The 25,018-nt window shown below is 39.4% G+C and overlaps 1 protein-coding gene across 5 annotated transcripts in view; it reads right to left on the bottom strand.

The window, feature by feature from the left end:
- Positions 1-23,499, bottom strand: part of CPNE3 (copine 3) — a 73,613-nt gene extending 50,114 nt beyond the window's left edge. For 2 of the 5 annotated variants that reach the window (XM_045186102.3, XM_024578255.3), the window contains exons 1-5: positions 23,361-23,499; positions 17,404-17,543; positions 16,964-17,143; positions 7,220-7,294; positions 5,248-5,319 (exon numbers count right to left, since the gene is read on the bottom strand). In XM_045186102.3, coding sequence (XP_045042037.1) covers positions 5,248-5,319; positions 7,220-7,294; positions 16,964-17,143; positions 17,404-17,535 — 459 coding nt within the window. In that variant the 5' untranslated portion in view covers positions 17,536-17,543; positions 23,361-23,499. Of the gene's footprint in view, positions 1-5,247; positions 5,320-7,219; positions 7,295-16,963; positions 17,144-17,403; positions 17,544-19,790; positions 20,159-23,360 lie in introns of those variants that run through there. The other 3 variants (XM_024578256.3, XM_045186104.3, XM_053929538.1) reach the window with 3 other exon arrangements.
- Between the last annotated feature and the right edge of the window lie 1,519 nt (positions 23,500-25,018).

Raw genomic sequence — 25,018 nt, 5'->3', positions numbered from 1 at the left:
GTACCATGCTCATGGATTGGAAGAATTAACATCATCAAAATGGGCATATTACCCAAAGCAATTTATATTCAATGCAATCCCTATTAAAGTACTCATGACATATTTCACAAATATAGAACAAACATTTCAGAAATTTATATGGAACCATAAACAACCCCAAATAGCTGCAGCAATTTTGAGGAAGAAGAACAAAGCAGGACGGATCACAATATCTGATATCAAACTGTTTTACAAGGCCACTGTAATATAAACAGCCTGGTACTGACATAAAAACAGGCACATAGACCAATGGAACAGAAGTGAGAGATCAGAAATAAACCCAAGTCTCTATGGTCAATTAATATATGACAACGGAGGCAGGAGCATAAAATGGACCAAAAACAGCCTCTTCAACAGATGGTGTTGGGAGATCTGGACAGCTACGTGCAAAAACATGAAAGTTCATCACCAACTTACACCATACACAAAAATGAATTCAAGGTGGATAAAAGACTTAAATATAAGTCGTAACACCATAAAAGTCCTCAAGGGAAACATTGGCAGGAAAATCTCAGACATTCCATGCAGCAACATCCTCACAGACACATCCCCTAAAGCAAGGGACATAAAGGAAAGAATAAACAATGGGACCTCATCAAAATAAAAAGCTTCTGCATGGCTAAAGAAAACAGCATTAAAATGAAAAGAGAACCAACAGTATGGGAAAACATATTTGCCAATGATGCCTCAGAGAAGGGCCTGATCTCCAAAATATATAAAGAACTCACACGACTCCACTCCAGGAAGACAAACAACCCAATTAAAAAATGGGCAAAGGACTTGAACAGACACTTCTCCAAGGAAGACATACAGAGGGCCCAAAGACATATGAAGAGATGCTCAGCATCACTAGCCATCAGAGATGCAAATTAAAACCACAATGAGGTATCATCTCACACCAGTCAGAGTGGCCAACATAAACAAATCAACAAACAAATGTTGGAGAGGATGCAGAGAAAAGGGAACCCTCGTACATTGTTGGTGGGAATGCAGACTGGTGCGGCCACTGTGGAAAACAGTATGGAATTTCCTCAGAAAACTAAAAATGGAACTACCCTTTGACCCAGCAATTCCACTGCTGGGATTATACCCTAAGATCCCTGAAACACCAATCCAAAAGAACCTGTGCACCCCAATGTTCATAGCAACACAATTTACAATAGCCAAGTACTGGAAGCAACCTAAGTGCCTATCAGCAAATGAGTGGATCCAAAAACTATGGCATATTTACACAATGGAATTCTATGCAGCAGAGAGAAAGAAGGAGCTTATACCCTTTGCAACAGCATGGATGGAACTGGAGAGCATTATGCTAAGTGAAATAAGCCAGGTGGTGAGGGACAAATACCTTATGATCTCACCTTTAACTGGAACATAATCAACAAAAGAAAAAAGCAAGAAAATATAACCAGAGAGATTGAAGTTAAGAACAATCTAACAATAGTCATGGGGGAGTGGGGAGGGGACAGTGAGGAGAGGGGATTACAGGAACTACTATAAAGGACACATGGACAAAATCAAGGGGGAGGGAGGTGGGTTTGGTTGGGGTGGGGTGGGGGGATGGGGAGAAAATGCAGACAACTGTAATTGAATAACAATAAAAATTTTTTTTAAATTTCGTTAAGTCAGTAATAGTAGAACTAAAATAAGAATTCAAAGTCCCTGACTCAGGCCTCCAAATATGTTACATGAGAAAAGGAAGGTGGAGGAAAGTGTGCACGTGATATGATACACTTACCAAAGGGCCTGCGGTGGAGTGGGGACAATACAAATACAAATACAGACAGACACACATGCACACATAAATCAATGACAGATACACACATATATGAGGGGGGACCCCCCCAAAACCTAGAATTTATTTATAAAAATTGTGTATTTATTCTTAAATGCCTAAACTTCAGTCACCTTCAAAGTAGTCTCCATTTGATGCAATACACCTATCAAGACGTTTTTTCCAGTGTTCAAAACAGTTTTTAAACTTGTCAATTTTGATGCCTTTCAGTGCTTCTGCCATTTTTTGTTTCACCTCTTCCACATCGGCAAAACATTTCCCTCTGAGGATATATTTCATCCAGGGAAACAAAAACAAAGTTGCTCAGGGCAAAATTGGGTGAATAGGGAGGGTAGGGCACAGGGGTCACGCCAAAAACTGCTGAATACTCGGCACAGTGTGGGTAGGTGCGCTACTAAACTACTCATCATGAAATGAGCAAACACGCTGAATGAGTCTTCAAAAATATTTCACTGAAGCCAAACGTAGCCTCTCACTATAACGCCAGCTGGTACACTGATACACATGAGTTCCAAGAACACTCACCCAGAGAGGGAAGCCTGTAATATAGGGGCCCACCCTCCAGAAGATAATTCCAGGTTTTTTGAGTCCCCCCTCATACATATGGATATATATGTATATGTATACAGACACACAAATATATACACATATATATATACACAAAAAACCTTAGTTTTTTTAGGGAATTGAAAGATTAAACCATAAAATGTAAATTGAAAAATATTACCTATGGGAGGAAAAAACAGCAGACAGGGAAAGAAGGTAAGTTTCTTAAATATACCTTGTTTTATAGATCTGGCGTTGGAACCATGTATATTTTTTATATGATTAGAAAACAAAAATAAATCAAAAAAGTTTAAAGGAATTCATAAATGTCAAAAGCAAAACTCTACTATGTGTCAATGTGACAGTATAACCATTCAGAGAAGATTTCTTTAAAACAAAAGTATTTGACTGTATAACCAAGTGGAATATAACCAAAAGGATAAAAAACTTCAAAGAAAGCTCAAACCATTTCCAGTAAAAATATTTTAATTATAACCTGGATATTTTTATTCTGAAACTATTTGATACTATATAAGACAAAATAGATAAGCAATTATGTTAATATCTTTAGGAACCAAGATTTTCAACATAAGAAAAAAACAGGTATAAATATAGAATTAAAGAAGTAGAACGCTGTAATTCTATATCTGAATATCTGAATTGGAAATAATTGTATAAACTTATAATTTAGTTTTTCTTTTTTCTCACATTAAAACACTCATGATGGAGGTTTTTAAATTTTACTTTATGTACAAAGAGCTAGCTAGCATTGTTTCTATGTTAAGGCAGATGTCTTAAATAACCAATTCAAGGAAGTTCACTTGGCCCAACTTAACAAAGCCTATACTTTCACATACTGACAAAAATATAAGTGGCCCCTATGGAAGCCATATGTCCAATCAGACCACCCAGTTTGAGCAGACCCAGCAAGAATGAGAACCCTGGCCAAGTTTTCTTGGATGGCTCCAGTAGAGCTGTTGGTAACTTATCTTGCTCTCTGCAATACAACAAGGCAAAAGGTAATTTAGTTTTTCTTAAAAAATAAAATAAAATCTTTCCTATATCTGACTACTGACTGAGAAGTCACAGAAACAATGAGCAACCACAATAAACAACTCCCTAGCACCTGCCTGCGGTCTCTAAGTACCAGCTCCCACCGACACACAGAATAGTACCATTTCATGTGCCAATCTGGAGCAGAGACTGAATGAAATGAGCCTGGAACATGTGTCTTCCCATGGGGCAAGGAAGCTATCAGAAACCCCTGGGTTGTCCAGATGGTTTCAGGGATAAATTAAAGAGGTCCCCAGAGGCTGAAGTTAGAATATTCTGAGTATCAATAAGAATTAATCAAAAGGGTTCACAGCAATACTAAAAATAAACAACAAACACACAAAAAAACCCTCATTGGTCACATTTAGAGAATAATAGGGAACCAACTTATTATTCCAAAAAATGGTATATACAGGAAAAATGTCAAACATTTTAACCTGCCTTTTCTGTAAAAACTGTACCTCAAAATAAGTAAATGCCCAATGTGGAGAATAGTTTCCTCTATAGAAGTATTCTCACTGATAAATGAAGAAGCAATGACAGCATGAGAGTATCACTATTTTATAGACCCTTAATAAAACAATATGTCTAGATAGTTATCATATCCCAAACTACACACTTGACAATGTGAGCCTCCTGATTATGGGTCACCACCTATGAAACTGCCTTACTGACAACTTAAAAAACTATCCAATCATACCTCTAGATTCAATTACCAGCTTACAGAAATCAAGAAATAATGGTGGAAAGAGCAGCAAGTTACATGACACCACAGGGATTTAAGCAGCCATACACACTGTGGAAACTTCTACAGGACAAAGTATTCAATTTCCTTGTGGAATAAACTCCACAAAGGATGGATGGATGGAAAAATGGATGGGAGGGAGAAAGGGACAAACAAGACAAGGAATAAAGGAGGAAGGGATGAAGGAAAGAAGGAAAAGAAAGGAGGAAATTTATAGGTTAAAATGATTTAAGAGACACATTAACCAATTATATTTTTTTAAGAATCTTTTGATATATACCAGAATATTTACAGATGAAATGATGGCTGGGACGAGGAAAAGAAAATAGGGGTAGAGATGTAACACAATTGGTCATGAGTTATAATTGTTTAAGACAGGTAATGGGACATGAAATTGTTTTAAAAAATACTATTCTATTTTTGTATACGTTTAAAGTTTTCAAAAAAAATGTCCCTGGCTACTAGTCTAACATGTTTGCAAACTAATGTGTAAGGAAATGCAAATGATGAAGAATATTGATTGGATAATAAAGTACAAAAGCATGCAAAGAATTATTCTAATCCATGTAATATACTACATTATTGTGTTATTATGTAATACATTCATCCTCATTAAAAATATTGACTTCTGAATGCAAAGAGGAAATTCTGTAATTAATAAAGCATGAAATTTTTGCTTTTTTCCTTAAGGTAATCCAATACACACTCTCTACTATCTTTTCCAATAGCATTAATGCTTGTATTGACTCCTCTTTTGAGCCAGAGAAACCCTTTGATTATATTGAGAGGACAGAGGTAAGGGGAAATGAGTTCTGCTTATGCACACACACAGATACACATACAGAGACAGACACACATTTATGCAGACATACACAGACACATATATAAACACAGCTACACACTCACATACAGAGATACACATACAGGAAAGCAGGATTTGGAAGGAACTAAAACTCCAAGCGATGCTCAGATGATGGAGCTTATATTAACTGCAATATTATTTCTCAAACAAGAATTACTGTGTGGCAAACAAGATATATTCCTGTTGAAGTCTGCATCACCTACCTACCTTATTATCCAGTTTTCTTGCTTCCATTTCAAACAAGACCACTCTGTTATCCTTTATTTCTTCTGCTGAAATCTAAGAGCAGATAAGGTAAGTGAAAGAAAGCTTGTTTTAGGGATTCTGATACACTCAGGAAGTACTGATATTCTGTTACCTAATAGTATATAAAGCCTATGTTGTATAAATAAATTCTAAAATGGTTAATAACTAAATGGTACATTTAAGAGATTTATCATTATAGCTCTTATGTACATGCAATAAATATTTTCCCAAAATATGTTGAATCTCATTATGCACCTTTCTTTTTAGGTCAAATCTCATTATGCATCTTCCTTTGTAGAGGCTGTTGCCCCAACTGGATTTCCTAATTCCAGTGAGAAATCAAAGACCTGGAGAAAGTCACAACACCAGCTAAAGCCCTCTAAACCCTGAGGAGTGAGGAAATCATACCTAGAAAACACTATCAATTAAAATATCACATCACTATTTTTCATTTAACTTAACTGAGTTATTAGCTGTCAAAGGCCCAAGAGCAATAAAGGTAACTACCCACAATGTTCTCTGTGCCACGAAAGTTAGCACTCCCACAGACTGAACATTCTTATGCTTTAGGAAATTTAAACGAGAGTGAAACAGCTGCTCAGGGGAATGAGTTTCATGATGGAAATGATCCTAAAACGAGGCTCTCAGGGAGCCAACCTTCCACTTGCAGAGCTAAAATCAGAAACTATTCCTCCAGGAGTGACTGCCCAGACACAAGCTCCATAAGGTAAGATCATTAAAAGCACAGCATTAGGGTATAATCCCAGCAGTGGAATTGCTGGGTCAAAGGGCAGTTCCATTTTTAGTTTTCTGAGGAAATTCCATACTGTTTTCCACAGTGGCCTCACCAGTCTGCAATTCCACTGCTGGGATTATACCCTAAGAACCCTGAAACACCAATCCAAAAGAACCTGTGCACCCCAATGTTCATAGCAGCACAATTTACAATAGCCAATTACTGGAAGCAACCTAAGTGCCCATCAGCAAACGAGTGGATCCAAAAACTATGGCATATTTACACAATGGAATTCTACGCAGCAGAGAGAAAGAAGGAGCTTATACCCTTTGCAACAGCATGGATGGAACTAGAGAGCATTATGCTAAGTGAAATAAGCCAGGCGGTGAGGGACAAATACCATATGATCTCACCTTTAACTGGAACATAATCAACAAAAGAAAAAAGCAAACAAAATACAACCAGAGACATTGAGGTTGGGAACAGTCTAGCAGTGGCCAGGGGGGAGTCGGGTGGGGACAGTGGGAAGAGGGGATTGCAGGAACTATTATAAAGGACACATGGACAAAATCGGGGGGGGATGGTGGGGGTGGGGGAGGGAGGTGGGTTCAGCTGGGGTGGGGGGGAGGGAAGGGGAGAAAAGGCATACAACTGTAATTGAATAACAATAAAAATTTTTTTTTTTTAAAAAGCACAGCATTATATAACTTGGGATCTAAAGTGGGAAAAGACATACATTCATTGGCCCAGGGCCAGATGTCAGCTGGCAAGTCCTGCTGGGAGGATGGGGAGCAGAGTCTGGGCACAAAAAAAGAAGGCGCCAGCCATGTCACAGTGTGAGACCCATCAGGAATAAAACCCATCCTGAAAATTCTGTCATTTTGAGGGGATGACTTTGCTTAGCATTGAGGCAGGTGGATCCATTCAGATAATTAAGTGTTTCTTTCAAGTGAGGAATTTATACTTCCACAAGAGTAAGGCATATCACCAATTGCTCTGGACCCTGTGAACAACTTAAAACCTCAAAGGGATTTTGTGTGTGTATGTTTGTGTTTCTTTTTTGGCACACACGTTTCCCATTTGCTATTGCTCTCCCCAGGGCAGGAGGAAGGTGCCATTCAGATGAAATGATAAAGCATGGCTGTAAGGTGTGCCCTCTACATAAATCTTTTTAGACAAAAGACAATATCTTGTTACCGTGATGCTGCCTTTACCCGCAGGTCTGCCATTTTTAAGTGCCAGTGGTCGAGTCAACTTCTTACTGGAAACAATCTATTAAAAGAAGAGAGTGACAAAAAGAGCTTTTTCACTTCATCTCATGAAATTTTAAACTGAATGGTTTTGAAAAAAAATTTGAGTATAAAGTTATTAAGTCCATTCTGTAAGGATGGAATGATTATAAAAATACATGGACACATTTAAAAATCTTATTTATTTATTTTTAGAAAGAAGGAAAGGGAGGGAGAAAGAACGGGAGAGAAACATTGATATGCCAGAGAAACAGTGATCAGTTGTCTCTCACACGCCCCAACCAGGGACCTGGCCTGCAACCCAGGCAAAAGCCCTGAACGTGAATTCAACCAGCAACCTTTTGGTTTGCAGGACAATGCCGAACCCGCTGAGCTACACCAGTTGTGGCATGCTTGAAGAATACTGGAGACATTTAAAACCAACTGGAGAGTTCCAAGATGGTGGAGGAATACATGGAAGCTACACTAACCTCCTCCCAGGACCAAGCTGGAATTACAACTAAGTTGTAGAAAAATTATCCTGAATAACCAATTGAACATAAGTTGGAGAAAAGCCTTACAACCACAGACAGACAGAAGACATCACTTCACCACAGTGAGACTGGTAGAGAGAATGGAGGAGACGTGAGAGGGCTGGCAGGGCTGCCACGGGTGGCAGCAGAAATTCCAGGGGGATATTTCAGCAGCCAGAGGTTCCCCCTGAGAAGTGTGACATCTAAACACCAAGTTGGGCTCTCCAACCTACAGCATCCAGAGCCTGAAAAGAACCCAGGTAACATCCAGCTGTGAAAAGCAGCAGGCTTTCTGTCTGCCAGGAAGAGATGGATGAGGATAAAGAAAGCCTCTCACAGGGCCAGTGCACAAAATTCAGTTTGCAGCATGTACCCTGGGCTGTGGCAGAGGGAGGGAAGAGTGGATTAGAGACACCTGAGGAGAGTCTGGGGTTGGTGGCTCTGGAGAGAGAATAGAAGGAACAGCTGTCAGGATCACTACACTGAGTCATTCTATATACTGCAGAAGCCATTTTTCTCAAGTGGAACACTCCCTTTCAAGTGGCATCAGCCTGAGCGGAAGCAATAGCCCTGGCCACAGGAATTACCCTGCCCCACCCTGTGGTGTTTAAGTAGACTGCTAATTAGAGCTTGAGACTGTATCACTGATCAGTTTAAGACACAATATACAAAGCCACCAAAATGGGAACACAAAGAAACAGACCCCAAATGAAAGAACAAGAAAATTCACCAGAAAAACTAGATGAAATGGAGGCAAACAATTTATCAGATAGATTTAGAGTAATGATTATGAGGATACTGAATAGCATGAAAAAAGACACAGAAACCATAAAAAAGGACCAGTCAGAAATAAAGAATGCAATACCTGAAATAAATAATATACTGGAAGGAATAAATAGTAGGTTAGATAAAGCAGAGGGCAGAATCAATATTTTGGAAGACATGGTAGAAAAAACAGACCCAGGCAGAGTAGCAAAAAGAAAAAAGAATTTCGAAAAATGATGAAAACTTAAACATTTTAGACAACATGAAGCATAGTAACATCCATATCATGGGAATATCAAAAGGAGAAGAGAGTGAGATTGAGAACCTATTTGAAGAAATGATGACTGAAAACTTCCCTGATCTGGTGAAGGAAAAAGACACACAAGTTCAGGAAACTCAAAGAGTTCCAAACACATTGGACCCAAAGAGGCTTACATCAAGACACATCATAATTAAAATGACAAGGCTTAAAGACAAGGAGAGAACCCTAAAAGCTGCAAAAGAAAAACAGGTAGTTACCTAGAATGGAGCACCAATTAGACTCATTTGAATTCTCAAAAGAAATATGACTGGCCATAAAGGAGTGGCATGAAATAGTCAAGGTAATGAAAAGCTATGATCTACAACCAAGGCTACTGAACCCAGCAAGAAAATAAAATTGAAGGAGAAATAAGGAGCTTCCCAGACTATAAAAAGCTGAAGGAGTTTGTTAACACCAAACCAGTACTAAAACAATGGTTAAAGGGCTTGTTTTAAGAAGAAAAAGAGAAAGAAAGAAAAAAACAGATGGAAATAGTCTAATGATAAAATAGCACTAAATATGAAGTATCTATGAATGATCACCTTAAATGTAAATGGCTTAAATGCTCCAACATAATGACATAAGGTAGCTGAATGGATAAGAAAAAAAGATCCACAAATATGCTGCCTCCAAGAGACTCATTTCAGACCAAAAGATATACACACAGAATGAAAGTACAGGGATGGAAAAAATATTTTATGCAAACGTAAGGGGAAAAAAAGCTGGGGTAGCTGTACTTATATTCGACAAAATAGATTTTAAAACCAAGACTACATTTAGAGACAAAGCAGGACACTACATAATGATAAACGGAACAATCCAGCAAGAGGATATAACCCTAGTAAACATTCACACATCCAACATAGGAGCACCTAAATATGTAAAGCAAATCTTAATGGACATAAAGGAAAAATCGACAGAAATACAGTCATAGCTGGGGATTTTAACACCCCATTGACTTCAATGGATAGATTTTCCAGGTATAAAATCAACAAGACAGCAGCCTTAAATGACACACTAGATCAAATGGATTCAATTGGTACCTTCAGAGCATTTCACCCCAAAGCAGCAGAATATACACACTTTTCAAGTGCACATGGAATGTTTTCTAAGATAGACCACCTGAAAGGACACAAAACAAGTCTCAATAAATTTAAGAAGATTGAAATCATATGAAGCATGTTCTCTGACCACAATTCTATAAAACTAGAAATCAATCACAAGAAGAACACTGAAAAACTCGCAAAGATATGGAAGCAAATTAGGATGTTATTAAAGAATGAATGGATCAACAGTGAGATCAAGGAAGAAATCAAAAGATAACTCGAAAGAATTAAAAATGAGGACACAACAATCCAAAATCTGTGGGATTGGGAAAGCAACAGTAAGAGGGAAATTCATAGCATTATAAGCCTATCAAAAAAAAAAAAAAGAAAAAGCTCAAATAAATAATCTAAATTCACATGAAAGGAACTTGAAAAAGAACAAACAAAGCCCAAAAGAAGTAGAAAAAAAAAGGAAATAACAAAGATCAGAGCAGAAATAAATGAAATAGAGTCTAAAAAATAATACAAAAGATCAATGAATCCAAGATCTGCTTCTTTGAAAAGATAAATAAAATTGACAAACCTTTAACCACACCATCAAGGAAAAAAGAGAGAGGACCCAAATAAATAAAATCAGAAATGAAAGAGTAGAAATAACAACTGACACCAAAGAAATACAAAGGATTGTAAGAAAATATTATAAGTAACTATATGCCAACACACAGGACAACCTGGACAAACTGAATAAATTCCTAGAAAGATAAAATCTTTCCAAACTAAATCAAGAAAAATCAGAGAATCTGCATAGACAGATTACACCTAGTGAAATTAAAGCAGTAATCAAAAAAACTCCCCCAAAACAAAAACTCTAGACTGGATGGTTCACAGGTCACTTTTATCACACATTTCAAGAAGAACTAACACCACTCTCTCTCAAATGATTTCATAAAATTCAAGAGGAGGGAAAGCTCCCAAACAATTTTTACAATGCCAGCATTATCCTAATGCCCAAACCAGATAAAGACAGTACAAAGAAAGAAAATTATAAGCCAATATCCCTGATGAACATAGACACTAAAATCCTCATCAAAACATGATCAAGTGGGTTTTATTCTGGGAATGTAAATCAATAAATGTGATTCACCACATAAACTAAATGAAGGATAAAACCATATGATCATACCAATAGATGCAGAAAAAGCACTTGATAAAATCCAGCACGCATTTTTGATAAAAACCCTCAGCAAAGTAGGATTAGAGGGAACATACCTAAATATGGTAAAGGCTATATGTACAAACCCACTGCCACCGTCATATTCAACTTTCATAAACTACATGCGTTCCCCTTAAGATCGGGAACAAGACAAGGAAGTCTGATAACAGAAAGGGAAATTTAGAAAGCAATCCCATTCACAATTGCTTCAAAAAAAAAACCTAATAAAGCATGTAAAAAGACCTGTACTTGGAAAATTATAAGACACTGAGGAAAAAAATAGAAGATACAAATAAGGGGAAGCACACATCATGTTCATGGATAGGACGAGTTAACATCATTAAAATGTCCACACTACCCAAGAAATACATAGATCCAATGCAACTACTATCAAGATTCAAAATCATTACCCAAGATTAAACAGAAGGAGAGAATCTTAGAAGCAGCAAGAGAAAAGGACACAGTTACCTACAAAGGGGTTCCCATAAGACTGTCAGCTGATTTCTCAAAACAGACCTTACAGGCAAGAAGGGACTGGCAAGAAGTATTCCAAGTCATGAAAGGCAAGGGCCTACATCCAAGATTACTGTATCCAGCAAAGCTATCACTTAGAATGAAAGGGCAGATAAAGTGCTTCTCAGATAAGGTCAAGTTAAAGGAGTTCATCATCACCAAGCCATTATTATATGAAATGTTAAAGGGACTTATCTAAGAAAAACAAGATCAAAAATATGAACAGTAAAAATGACAGCAAACTCACAGTTATAAACAACCACACCTAAAACCAAAACAAAAGCAAACTAAGCCAACAACTAGAACAGAAACAGAACCACAGAAATGGAGATCACATGGAGGGTTATCAATAGGGGATTGGGAGGGGGAGAGAGGGGGAAAAGGTACAGAGAATAAGTAGCATAAATGATAGGTGGAAAATAGACAGGGGGAGAGTAACAATAGTGTAGGAAATGTAGAAGCCAAAGAACTTATAAGTATGACCCATGGACATGAACTATAGGGGGGGAATGTGGGAGGGAGGGGGTGGGCAGGATGGAGTTGAGTGAAGGGGCAGAAATGGGAGAACTGTAATAGCATAATCAATAAATATATCAAAAAAATAAAAAAACATATGAGCAAAAAAAAAGATTCAAGTGACGTATTTCACAGAACTAGAACACATAACTCAAAAATTTATATGGAACCATGAAAGGCCCCACATAGCAACAGCAATCTTGAGAAAAAACAAAATTGGAGGAATCATGCTACCTAATATCAAACAGTATTATAAAGCCATAGTAATCTAAACAGCATGGTACTGGCACAAAAACAAACCTATAGATAAATGGAACAGAATAGAGAGCCCAGAAATAAATGTACACCTTTATAGTCAATTAATATTCAACAGAAGAAGCAAACACACACAATGGGCTAAAGATAGTTTATTCAATAAGTGATGTTCGGAAAATTGGAAGGATATATCAGAAAAATGAATCTAGTCCACCTTCTTACACCACACACAAGAATAAATTCAAAATGGACCAAAGACTTAAATGTTAGACCTAAAATTATAAAAATCCTAGACGAAAGCATAGGCAGCAAAATGTCAGAAATTACTCACAGCAATATTTTTTCAAATATATCACCCCAGGCAAGGGAAACAATAGATAATATAAACAAATTGGACAACATCAAACTAAAAATATTTGCATAGCAAAGGAAATCATCAACAAAATAAAAAGACAACCCACAGAATGGGAGAACATATACACTGATACATCTGATAAGTATTATTGTCCAAAATTTATAAAGTACCTACAAAACTAAACACCAAAAAAACACACAACCCAATTGAAAAATGGACAAAGGACCTGAATAGATACTCCTCCAAAGAGGACATATAGATGGCCAATTGACATATAAAAAGATGCTCAACATCACTAAACATCAGAGAAATGCAAATTAAAAACACAATGATATACTATTTCACACCTGTCAGAATGGCCATCACCAATAAATCAACAAATGAGTGCGGGGGAGGATGTGGAGAAAGGGGAACCCTTTTGCACTGTTGGTGGGAATGTAGACTGGTATAGCCACTATGGAAAGCAGTATGGAGATAGATACCTAAAAAAATTAAAAATAGATCTGTCTTTTGACCCAGCAATCCCACTTCTGGGAATATATCTAAAGGAACCCAAAACACTAATTCAAAGGAACATAAGCAGCCCTATGTTCACTGCAGCTTTATTTACAATCGCCAGGATATGGAAGCAGCACAAGAGTCCATCAGAAGATGAGTGGATAAAGCAACTATAGCACATTTATACAATGGAGTACTACTTGACCATGAAAAAGAAAATCTTACCCTTTGCAACAGTACGGATGGACCTGGAGTACATTATGCTAAGTGAAATAAGCCAGTCAGAGAAAGACAAATACCAGATGATTTCACTCATATGTGGAATCTAATGAACAAACTGAACAAACAAGGAAAATGGGGACAGATTCATAGATGGAGAGCGGGATGCAGCTCCTGGGGAGACGGTGAGGGAGTAGAAGGATTGAGAAAAAAGGAAAAAGGACTCATGGATATGAACAACAGAGTGATGATTGTTAAGGGAGAGAGGTATAAGGGGACTAAAAGGTAATGGAAAAAATACAATAAACAATAAGTCAATAAAAAAAATAAACAAATATTTCACCCCTATTGCTAAAAGGCAGGCCAGGCCTCAGAACTCTTACCAAATGGGGTTCAGTTTTTTAACTGATGTAACTTTAATGTATAACCCTCCCCCCACAAAACAGCATTTTGATTAATATAGTAGACTAGGCTCTCAATCAGCTATAATCTCTCCTATTCATTTTAAATTTAGCTATATTCACTTTTTTCCAAAAACAGTAAGTACTTTAACTTCCCTTTGGTACTATTCATCAAAGTTTTTGAAAACTGATCAGCTCCATTGTGTCCTTGAGATATAGGAAATGCCATGATTGCCAAACAATTCAACATTGGAAAATGAACTTTTTTTTCATAATATATTTATTGATTATGCTATTAGTTGTCCCATTTCCACCCTTTCACTCCACTCCATCCTGTCCACCCCCTCCCTCCCACATTTCCCCCCTAGAGTTCATGTCCATGGGTCATATAAGTTCTTTGGCTTCTACATTTCCTATACTATTCTTACCCTCCCCCTGTCTATTTTCCACCTACCATTTATGCTACTTATTCTCTGTACCTTTCCCCCCTTGCTCCCCCTTGACTCCCCTGTTGATAACCCTCCATGTGATCTCCATTTCTGTGGTTCTGTTTCTGTTCTAGTTGTTGGCTTAGTTTGCTTTTGTTTTTGTTTTAGGTGTGGTGGTTAATAACTGTGAGTTTGCTGTCATTTTTACTGTTCATATTTTTTATCTTCTTTTTTTTTAGATAAATCCCTTTAACATTTCATATAATAAGGGCTTGGTGATGATGAACTCCTTTACCTTGACCTTATCTGAGAAACACTTTATCTGCCCTTCCATTCTAAATGATAGCTTTGCTGGATACAGTATTCTTGGATGTAGGTCCTTGCCTTTCATGACTTTGAATACTTCTTGCCTGTAAGGTCTCTTTGGAGAAATCAGCTGACAGTCTTATGGGAACTCCTTTGTAGGTAACTGTGTCCTTTTCTCTTGCTGCTTCTAAGATTCTTTCCTTCTGCTTAATCTTGAGTCATGTAATTATGATGTGCCTAGGTGTGTTCCTCCTTGGGTCCAGCTTCTTTGGGACTCTCTGAGCTTCCTGGACTTCCGGGAAGTCTATTTCCTTTGCCAGATTAGGGAAGTTCTCCTTCATTATTTGTTCAAATAAGTTTTCAATTTTTTGTTCTTCCTCTTCTCCTTCTGGCACCCCTAGAATTCGGATGTTGGAACGTTTCAAGATGTCCTGGAGGTTCCTAGGCCTGTCCTCATTTTTTTGAATTGTTTCTTCAATCTTTTCTGGTTGCATGTTTCTTTCTTCCTTCTGGTCCACACCATTGATTTGAATCCCAGTTCCCTTCCCATCACTATTGGTTCCCTGTACATTTTCCTTTGTTTCTCTTAGCAGAGCTTTAATTTTTGAATCTAATTTGTGACCAAATTCAACCAATTCTGTGAGCTTCCTGATTACCAGTGTTTTGAACTGTGCATCTGATAGGTTGGCTATCTCTTCGTTGCTTAGTTGTATTATTTCTGGAGCTTTGATCTGTTCTTTCATTTGGGCCATTTTTTTTTTTTTTTTGTCTTCCCGGGCCTGTTACACAAAGGGGCGGAGCCTTAGGTGTTCACCTGGGCGGGGTAACGCTGGTCACTGTGCTGTGACACTGTGACGCTGTATGTGGGGTAGGGGCCGAGAGGGAGCAATGGTGCTTGCTCTACTCTCTGCCTGACTTCAGTCACTCCCTCAGCCACCCATAATCAAATTGGGCCCCTCTGATGCTGATTTTCGAGTGGGTGGGCTTGTGCACACTCTAGGCCCCTGTGGGTCTCTCCAGTGAACTCTCCTGTGAGGCTGGGAGTTTCTCCTGCTGCCGCCTCAACCCCCACCGGTGTTTTCAATCAGTGTTTTAAGGCTTTATTTCCCCTGCGCTGGAGCCCTGGGTTGTGTGGTCTGCTTCGCTTCCCCGCAGTTCCTCCCGGTTTATCTATGCGTGAATGTGGGGCCACAGGGTCTGCCAGCCACCACCTTGTGGGGTCTGCTCACTGCAGCCTGGCCTGCCTCATTCCACAATCCGCCACCTCGCTGGGTCCGCCAGCCACCGCCTTGCCGTGAGTCCTCTCCGCCCCTCCTACCGGTCTGCATGAATATTTCTTTTTATCTCCTTGGTTGTCGGACTTCCATACAGTTTGATTTTCTGTCAGTTCTGGTTGTTTTTTGTTTTTAAATTGTTGTCCTTCTTTTGGTTGTGGGAGGAGGCACAGTCTACCTCCGCCTCCATCTTGGCCAGAAGCGGAAAATGAACTCTTAAAAGACAACCATGAGCAATAATTGTCACTAACTTAAAGAAAAAAGACTCCTTCCTCTGAAACCTTTCTTACTCTATACAAATGTTCCTTACCTCTACTTAGAAGTCTGGCTGTGAGCCCACAGACACACTCCTACGGTGATGAAACCTGTCCTGTACCAGAAAGATGTAACTATGATAAACAAGGTGAATGATCAGAAAGAGACAGGAGAGAGCATCCAGTAGGCTCAGCGGGGTCCCACAGACTCTAGGTTGAAAGCGAGGCAGCCCAGCAGGTGAGGCGCTAGTGAGGGAGGGCCCAGTGTGGGCCCTGGGTACCAGTGAAGCCAGTTAGAACATGAGAAGTTGCTGGCACTGTGATGGCATTTATGACTAAACATAACGACTCACACACAGCAGCTACGACAGTGGTTTCATTTACTGAAATGTTGAATGAACACCCCAAATGCAAACACATATGGTCCCTGCCCTTAGGAATGTAACAAATGCTATAATGCTGAAGCCCACCATAGCAATGTATGCATTGTCTTTAAAGTGATTACATGGTTTCCAACTTTAAAAATTAAACTAATGAGCACTTATGAAAAGGACAAATATTTCAGAGATGTGAAGTACAGCATAAGAAATAGTCAATAATATTATGATAACAGTAAATGAAGTCAGATGGGTACTGGAAATATTTGGGGAACACTTTATAAGGTATATGATTATCTAACCACTATGCTGTATACTTGAAACTAATACAAAATAATATTGAATGTAAACTGTAATGGAATTTTTTTTCATAACTGGAAATTTAAAAATTTTTTAAAAGGTCTAATTCTTTAGTAAAAATTTAGACACAACATATTATAGCAGCGACTTATACTCACTTGTCCAAGGGTACATTCACATTCTCCCAAGAAGTCATCATCGCTCAGCTCGATTGTTTTGTTGTCAATGTCATAAATCCCAAATTTCAATTTCTGAACCACTTCAAAGTAGTAATCAATAATAAATGTCTTGGAAAATACGGGATTCAAGCAATTCTTAATCCTTTCTGTGCGCTCAACCTGTACACAACCCCAAAACAAAAACATTTCTTCAAGTCAAAGGTGAACCTGCATTTTAAAATTTTTATGTACTACGTCCAACTAAATATAGGCATGACATCTAAGGAAGTTCCCATATGTTTGTTAAAAATTCTAGTCAAGGACAAACCTGCCCAAACACTGCACTAATAGATGAGATGGTTTTATGGTTTTTAACATTTTTAAACATGTTGTCAAAAAAGCAATTCAGCTTGCTTTTCACCTGTAGTATTTAATATTACCTCATACCACTGCTGACCGCTTGTATTTAAAAATAACACACACAACGGGTCCGACTTTGACCCTATGTCTTTATCCAGAAGATTGTCACAGGAAATATTCAGCTCCACCTTCATCACACACTGGGCAGCCATCTCTTGAGCTGTGAGAAAACCAAGGAGATGAGAAATGATGCCATTGAAATGGTGCTTCAAGAAGCACATCGTTCCCAGTGAAGAAGCAGAACTCTCAGGACAACTGTCAGGACAGGACCTAAGAGGGAATTGACTGGAATAAGACTAAGTGCCTCCCAGCAAGTCAGATGTCACTGATATTGCTTCAGTCAAACTCTTGCTGGCATAAGCTCATTTATTATATGACATAAGACATATTAATAGTCTTTTCACTTCCCTATATATTTTACCATTCATAAAAAGTCCAAGTGGCATTTATCTATGAAACAAAATACATTAAACTACAACCTTAATATTTTATTTGTTTATTTAACAAGATGCTAAATGAGATATTTTCTGTTTTCAAAGAATTTTGCTAAAACCCAAACCTGGGGAATAAAAGACCCCCAAATACACCCTGTCTTCCCTACCCCTGCCCATTTTACAAGAGTGGTTCTCAACCTTGGCTGCTCACTGGAAGCACCTGGGAGCTTTCAAAACCACTGATGCCAGAGTTCTCCACTCAGAGATTACTGTGACTGATTTAGGGCCCACCCAGCCTCAGCTCCTCAGATGGTTCTAATGTACATAAGGTCAACGGACCCACTATTCTACAAAGAGCATCTGGCAAACAGGCATGGCTCACATTGTCCTCCAGACTTGTCACAAATACCAAAGTTAGCACGACTGTCATTGACCTCTCCAGTCAAGAAATGAAGAGGGCTGGGGATAGATGGAGCCCTCAGAGGCTGGCCTTAAGAGGTAACAATTGCTGAGGGTGAGTTACTTTCCTCCCTGACACCCAGTCAGGTAAAGGGACTGAAGGTGTCACCAAGAAGAGGAGACAAGCATTGCATTCCCCTGCCTGGTAGGCCACTAATAGCATCTAGCATGAAGTAGGGGCCCACAGTGGGAGGACAGGTCCTGGAGGGAAGAAGGTGCCTCCTCCCTAGAGGTACTGGAGGCCCTTAGAATGTGGAATATTTGATCCATGAACTTCTAGAAGAGCATGATTCTAGATGAACTTCTCTAGGTCTGTGTTTCATTTATTAAATCTGAGTTTTCATCATTTTAGGTAACTTTTAAGGCCTCTTCAAGTTAATGTGCTATGACTTTCATTTAATCACAGTGAATACAAAACGTATAGAAAGTGGCACTAAAGGAGTAAGAATATTTTTTCAACAAAGTAGAAAAATATCAGAAAAGTTGTAAGAACCAAAAAGAAAAACAGAAAGAAAAGGATAAGGTTTTCCAAAGTCAGCCTCCACCTTCCACTATTGAAAAAGCCATATCTGAAAAAATACCTATATTCAGATACTTTCCCACTAATTAGGTACCTTTGCTTGAAACTATTATTAAACTCCCTATCCTGTGATGACTTGGAAAAATAAAGCTCATCGACAAATGAAACGCAGGCCCAGTGCCTTGAGTCCATACAGCAGGACAAGGAGGCAAGTTTTCCTACCACGCACATAGTAACTCATCACTAAACCCTCAGGGCAGCAAAAGGAATCAGTTTCTGGCTACCACAAAAAAATAAATTTCCAGATACTTGAGTTATCCTGAATAAAATCTAAATAGTAATACTATTGCTGATACCCGAACATTCAGAATGGGGAAAGCAGGAGTTACTACGAAAGTGTTGACACTTGATCACTCTTGATTTTAAAACTAAGAAGTATGTACAGTTTCACCCTGTCCTTATTGCTTGCTACAAAGTGAGAGATTAACTAAGGCCCCTTCCTTGATTTCTCTGGAAAACCCTTAAGATATATAGATCTGTCTGATTCATAACAGGCTACAGAGTTTACTTAACATTGTTTCTGGTTATACTACTTTTCTAATCCCTTGGCTACAGTATATACATTTTAGAAATCTCATGATTACATTTTCTAGCCTATCAAATAAAAAGTTCACCATAGGGGCACTGAGTGAGGTGTTAATAAAAGTCAGATGCAATGACAGTATCTCAATATTGCCTCACTTTATTACCATTACCCATATACCAAGTAAATCATCTTTTACCAAAAAACTGCCTTGACAAAAATCAAAGCTGCATCTTCTAGTAGAAAATTCCAGCTCTTCAGCCGAAAAATTTTTAAATTATAAAGCCTCTATAAAACTGCTGGCCAGATGGGCTGCAGGCAGGCTGGATGTCATGTTGAGGCCCATTCACCTCGGAGACTGAAGTCCCTTGGGCTCCTTATTCCTATCCCAGCATTTTAAGAACTTCCTACCTTCTGGAATACCTCAGATGTTGGACCAGAAATCAGAACTTCTCAGCCGCCTGTTATCCACCTTTGCGTAATTCTAACACCTGGCTTCCTCCTCTTCTCAGTGAGCTCATCTATTTCATTGGGCCAGATGGGCATTTCACATGTCACTACATTCTCCTCTCTAGTCGTGATGAACAAAAATATGAAAATTCTCTCAGTTCAAAGCTGCAACATCAACAATCACTTTGTTCTCAAGGCTTGAAAGTGTCTATGTTGAGCAAGGACTGTGAGATGTTTATACATTTCCCGATTTCAAGAACATTCCTTGTATGGTTGCTTAGCACTCCATTTCAGCTGTTTGTATCTTTCCGGTAAACCCTTTCATACTTCCTGATCAGGAACAGCTGAATAGTACTTAGTACTCTTCATTCACTCAGTATCATTCTCACAGATGGCCTATTGTGCCAGAGATTCTGCTAAGGTTCTGGGGGGACAAGAAACCAAACAGACACACATCCCTGCCCTCACACAGTTACACTGCCGGGAGACAGTAAGTAAAATTACAGTGAATGCAGGTGGTAGGAAGTGCTAAAGAGAAAAATAAAGCAGGGAAGGCAAACAAGGAGTCCTGAAGGCGGCATGGGCAATTTTAGATATTTTATAAACCTATTTTTGACAACACAATCAGGAAATACTTGTTTTGATTTTTGCTTCCTAACCCCTAGAGAAGAAAATGTGGACAGACAAGTTCCTCTTTACAGTTGCAGGGATGTATTTTAACATTTGCTGTCTATCACCTGAGTCTGTAACAGGGTAAACTAACCTCAGAAAACTGAAGAGGCCTGATGACAATGGATAGCACAACCACACTGTTGCTTTGGTAATTTTCACAGGAACCAGACATAATACATCCGCTTGGTAAAAGGGCATTTTGAAATGATTTGCTAAAATGAATATGTAGTGTTTCCTTCCATTTTTCATGGGGAAACTGTATTAATATGCTATCCAGCTAACTTATATTGGTAATTTTGATCATTACATTGACTAATTTTAATGTCTTTTTAAAATTATGGTTGCATACTGGGAAGCTGCTCAAATATATTTATTATTTTTTTAATCCTCACCCGAGGGCATGCTAATTGACTCTAGAGAGAGAGAAAGGAGTGGAAAAGAGAGAGAGAAACATCGATCAGTTGCCTCCTGAAAACACCCCAACCAGGGATCAAACCAACAAACCTAGGTATGTGCCCTGACCAGAGATTGAACCTGAATCCTAGGTATGTGCGCTGACTGGGGATCAAACTCACGACCTTCTGGTGTATGGGATCACTCCAAAGAACTGAGCCACCCAGTCAGGGCTTCAAATACATTTAAGCCAGTATAATCATTTTTCAGAATGTTATCAAAATATATACATAATGTCTGTTTTTGATAATCATGTAAGAAACTTAAGTAATATAGTTAAATAGAATCTATGATGCTTTACTTTAGGTGCTAATTTAAACCTCCTTCTCAGCCAATGTTTCAACAAATTTCCCAGCAAGTATCTTACAGATTTCTTTGGACTTTAACCTGATTAGCAATACTCCAAGACAGGTAAGGAGGTAAAAGGAAAATAGTAGTAGGCAGGAAGCTAGCCTGCAGGGTGAAGGTAATAGTGAGCACATTAAAGGAATATCCACATTTGGACTCCTCATCCTTGAGAGTGGCATTGGTCCTCACTTAGATACCCACCTAAAAGTTCATGCTTTCCATGAGCAGTGGTGGCTCATTACAAATTATTTTTAATTTTAAGATTTTATTTACTTATTTTTAGAGAGAGGTGAAGGGAGGGAAAAAGAGAGGGAGAGAAACATCAATGTGTGGTTGCCTCTCATGTGTCCCCTACTAGGGACCTGGCCTGCAACCCAAGCATGTGCCCTGCCTGGGAATTGAACCGGTGAGCCTTCGGTTAGAAGGCCGGCACTCAACCCACTGAGCTACACCAGCCAGGGCTCATTACAAATTTTTGAAGGTCAAAATGTTATTTAATCATATTTTACATCTAATGCTAACCTTAGTTTTGCTGACTTTCTAGCACAATATTTACTGACTGAAGAAAGTTTTAAAAAAGAAAATTCTAACAGTAGTAGAAAAAAGTACAGCTGTGTCTAAAGGTAGAGAACCAAGAACTGATAGACGCTGAGGTCAGCAGGAATTGGTTATCAGGACAGACACCGTGGAGGAAATGTTCAGGACAGTAGTGGCAGCGTTGTAGAGAGCACATGTATAATCCTTAGATTGCTTAATGCTATGTGGGAATGAAAGTCATTGTCTACAAAGTATTCACAGTTATAGGTAAAATTAGGAGACGTGTCTAGTCATTAAGCAGCCCTTAAAAGGCAAAGGCCTCTTTTGTCCCCATTCTGACATTTCTTGTCCCTTTGCATTTTTTAGACACTAGATCTGAGAAAAATCCTCAACGAGTGGGCCTGCTCTTATCCAGAGAGCCTCAGTGTGTCCAGTAGCAAAGAATGATCTGAGTTGTTTCAAACCAAAATGAAATGTATTTTTCTAATTAATCAACCAAAAGGAACTGCCTTTAAAAAAAAATTCTCACAAAGGCAAAAAGAAAGTGGCCCTGGGTACCACAAATGACTATACTAGTGTGGCTGTAACTGTTCTTTCTTTCTTTCTTTATGTGTGGTTGCCTCTCCTACCCCCTACTGATGACCAGGCCGGCTACCAAGGCACGTACACTGACTGGGAATCACACCAGTGACCTTTTGGTTTGCAGGCCTGCGCTCAATCCACTGAGTTACAGCAGCCAGGGCCTTGTTCTGTATGTGCCTAAGTCCCTGTCTCTGAGCGCTGGGCCTGCACCAGTTTTCTTTGAGCTGGCTTGTTGTGCCCAGGGCTGGAGTGTGCTGACCCGTTAGTGACGAGTAGGATATACAAGGCACACACTTTGCTGTATTACAAATATCATCGTATTTAGTCTTCGTAACAACACTGACATAGGGTATTTGAGTTTTGCTTTACAAATGCAGAAATAAGTCCTAAGTGGTTAACCTGCCCAAGGTCACACAGCTAATAAACCTCGCAGAGATCTGAAACCTCGGTACCCGGTTTATTTCAAAGAGTAATGTTCTTACCTCTAAGCCCCATAGCTTGTGATGTCAAACCGTACAGACCTTAATTTCAACCCTAATGGTAAATTGGCGACTCTGAGCTTCCTCCAGCTTGAAACGGAGTAATAATTGCACGTTAAGTGGTGAATGTAGGTATCGAATGGGCTAAAGCTTACACCACTTGTCACGGTGCTGAGTCTGCTGAAATCGCCACCGCACGTCCGACCCAGCATGCCCTCTGTCTGACAGTCAGTGCAGAGGCCACCGCACAGAAAACACAGTGGATCGAGGTGGAGCACGCGGTAGCTGAGCAGCCAAGTGGCCGGTCCAGCACTTCCGCCCCGCCTGGTGCAGGCCCCATCTCCTGGCGCTGGGTGTAGGCGCGCCTCTCTGGTTGTCCCTCCCGCTGCAATGCTCCCGCACTCCTAACGCCGGACCGACTGCCCTTCTCCCCCGAGCCACCACACCGCAGCCCGCTCACCTACAGCCTCAGCAGCGAACACCAGGGAGCAAGTCTAAAGTCAGGCCTACAGCAGTCTCCACGACGCAACAGGACTGGCCAGCCGGGCGAGGCCGACTAGCGGGCGGAGGAAGTAGGCGGGGCCGATCGGGTAGGGGGCGGGGCGAAGACGCAGATTTGGGAGGGGTGGGGTCTAACTAAACGAGGAGCCGAGGAGCAGTGGGGCCGACTGTGCCAAAAGAGGCGGGTAGAGATGGGGTGGGCGGGGCAAAGGCACAGGCCCTCCCACTGGGAAGCACAAACCGCCAAGCCCTGGCCCAGGCCAATAGGCTCCTGCTGGTGGGCTGATTCTTCAAGGTTTTCAGGAGACCTTTCTCACCCAGAACCGCAGGTTCACTTTGGGTGTTGAAGTAGGTTATTTGGTGCACCAAAATTAATTCCTAAAGGACAAAACAATTGAAATATATGAGAAAATTAGTCCTGGGGAGATTGTTCATTTGGTTGGAGCGTCATCCCATACACTAGGAGGCTGCCCTTTGATTCCTTGTCAGAGCACATACCTAGGTTTTGTTTTTGATCCCTGCTTGAGGCACAGACGGGAGACAACTGATGGATATTTCCCTCACATTGATGTCTCTCTTGCTCTTTATCTCTCCCACTCCTTCCCTTCCCTTCCCTTCCCTCTAAAATCAATAAACATATCCTCAAGTGAGGATTAAAATATTTATATGAAAATTATACTTCTACCTGAACCAGGAAGAATCAGAATAACCATTCTTACTCAGAGCACTTTCAGTGTGCACAGCCTGAGCCATTTTATATCCTTAATTAAATTTAATCCTCACAATTTTGTGACACATTCATTGCCATTATCCCCACTTCACAAAAGAAAAAATGTGATTGAGAAACCTGAGTTTTGGTCACTAAGTGTCAGCCTACTTGCCTAAAGTCATATTTCTAAGTAAACTAACCCCAAAGGCCCTACCTGATAAAACAAACTGTGGGAAATACAGAACTTGTGTCCAAGGAAAACAGACAAAATCAATTGGCAAACACTGGAAAAAATATTTGCCATCCATCTCTAACAGTCAAAGGGTTAGTATCTTAAGAATAAATTGATTTTTTAAAGTTTTTAAATTTATTTTTAGAGAGACGGGAAGGGAGGGAGAGAAACATCCATGTGAGAGAGAAACATCCTCGTGTTGCCTCTCATGTGTGCCCATGGACTGAACTGCAACCTAAGCATGTGCCCTAACTGAGAATTGAATTGGTGACCTTTTGCTTTGTGGGATGGTGCCCAATCAACTGAGCCACATGAGTCAGGAAGTACAAATTGATTTTTAAAAATAGAAAAATGAGCAAAGGATAATTATTTAAATTACAGAAATGGAAAATGAAATATATGAAGAGGTATAGACTTTTCTAACTAAAAACTACTTTTAATCCAAAAAATGAAAACTAAATACGTTTTGTGTAGAGCAGGACCAATCAAATGGCATTGGGAGGGGGAAAACACAGTCAAGATAGGATAAAGTATAAAAAAGGAAATGGAGTCTCTCATGTCAACTAAGATGGCTGTCAGTCAGCCATGACACTTTGGTTCAGGAGGGAAACTACCTAAGTCATGCTAGGCACATTTGGCAAGGAGACACACCTAAGATATCTGCACATGTGACCAG

The sequence above is a fragment of the Desmodus rotundus genome, chromosome 8 (assembly GCF_022682495.2).
Source record: "Desmodus rotundus isolate HL8 chromosome 8, HLdesRot8A.1, whole genome shotgun sequence".
In the NCBI taxonomy this organism is placed as follows: domain Eukaryota; kingdom Metazoa; phylum Chordata; class Mammalia; order Chiroptera; family Phyllostomidae; genus Desmodus; species Desmodus rotundus.
Note: the sequence above shows the minus strand (reverse complement) of the source record. Positions and strands in the feature narration are given on the sequence as shown.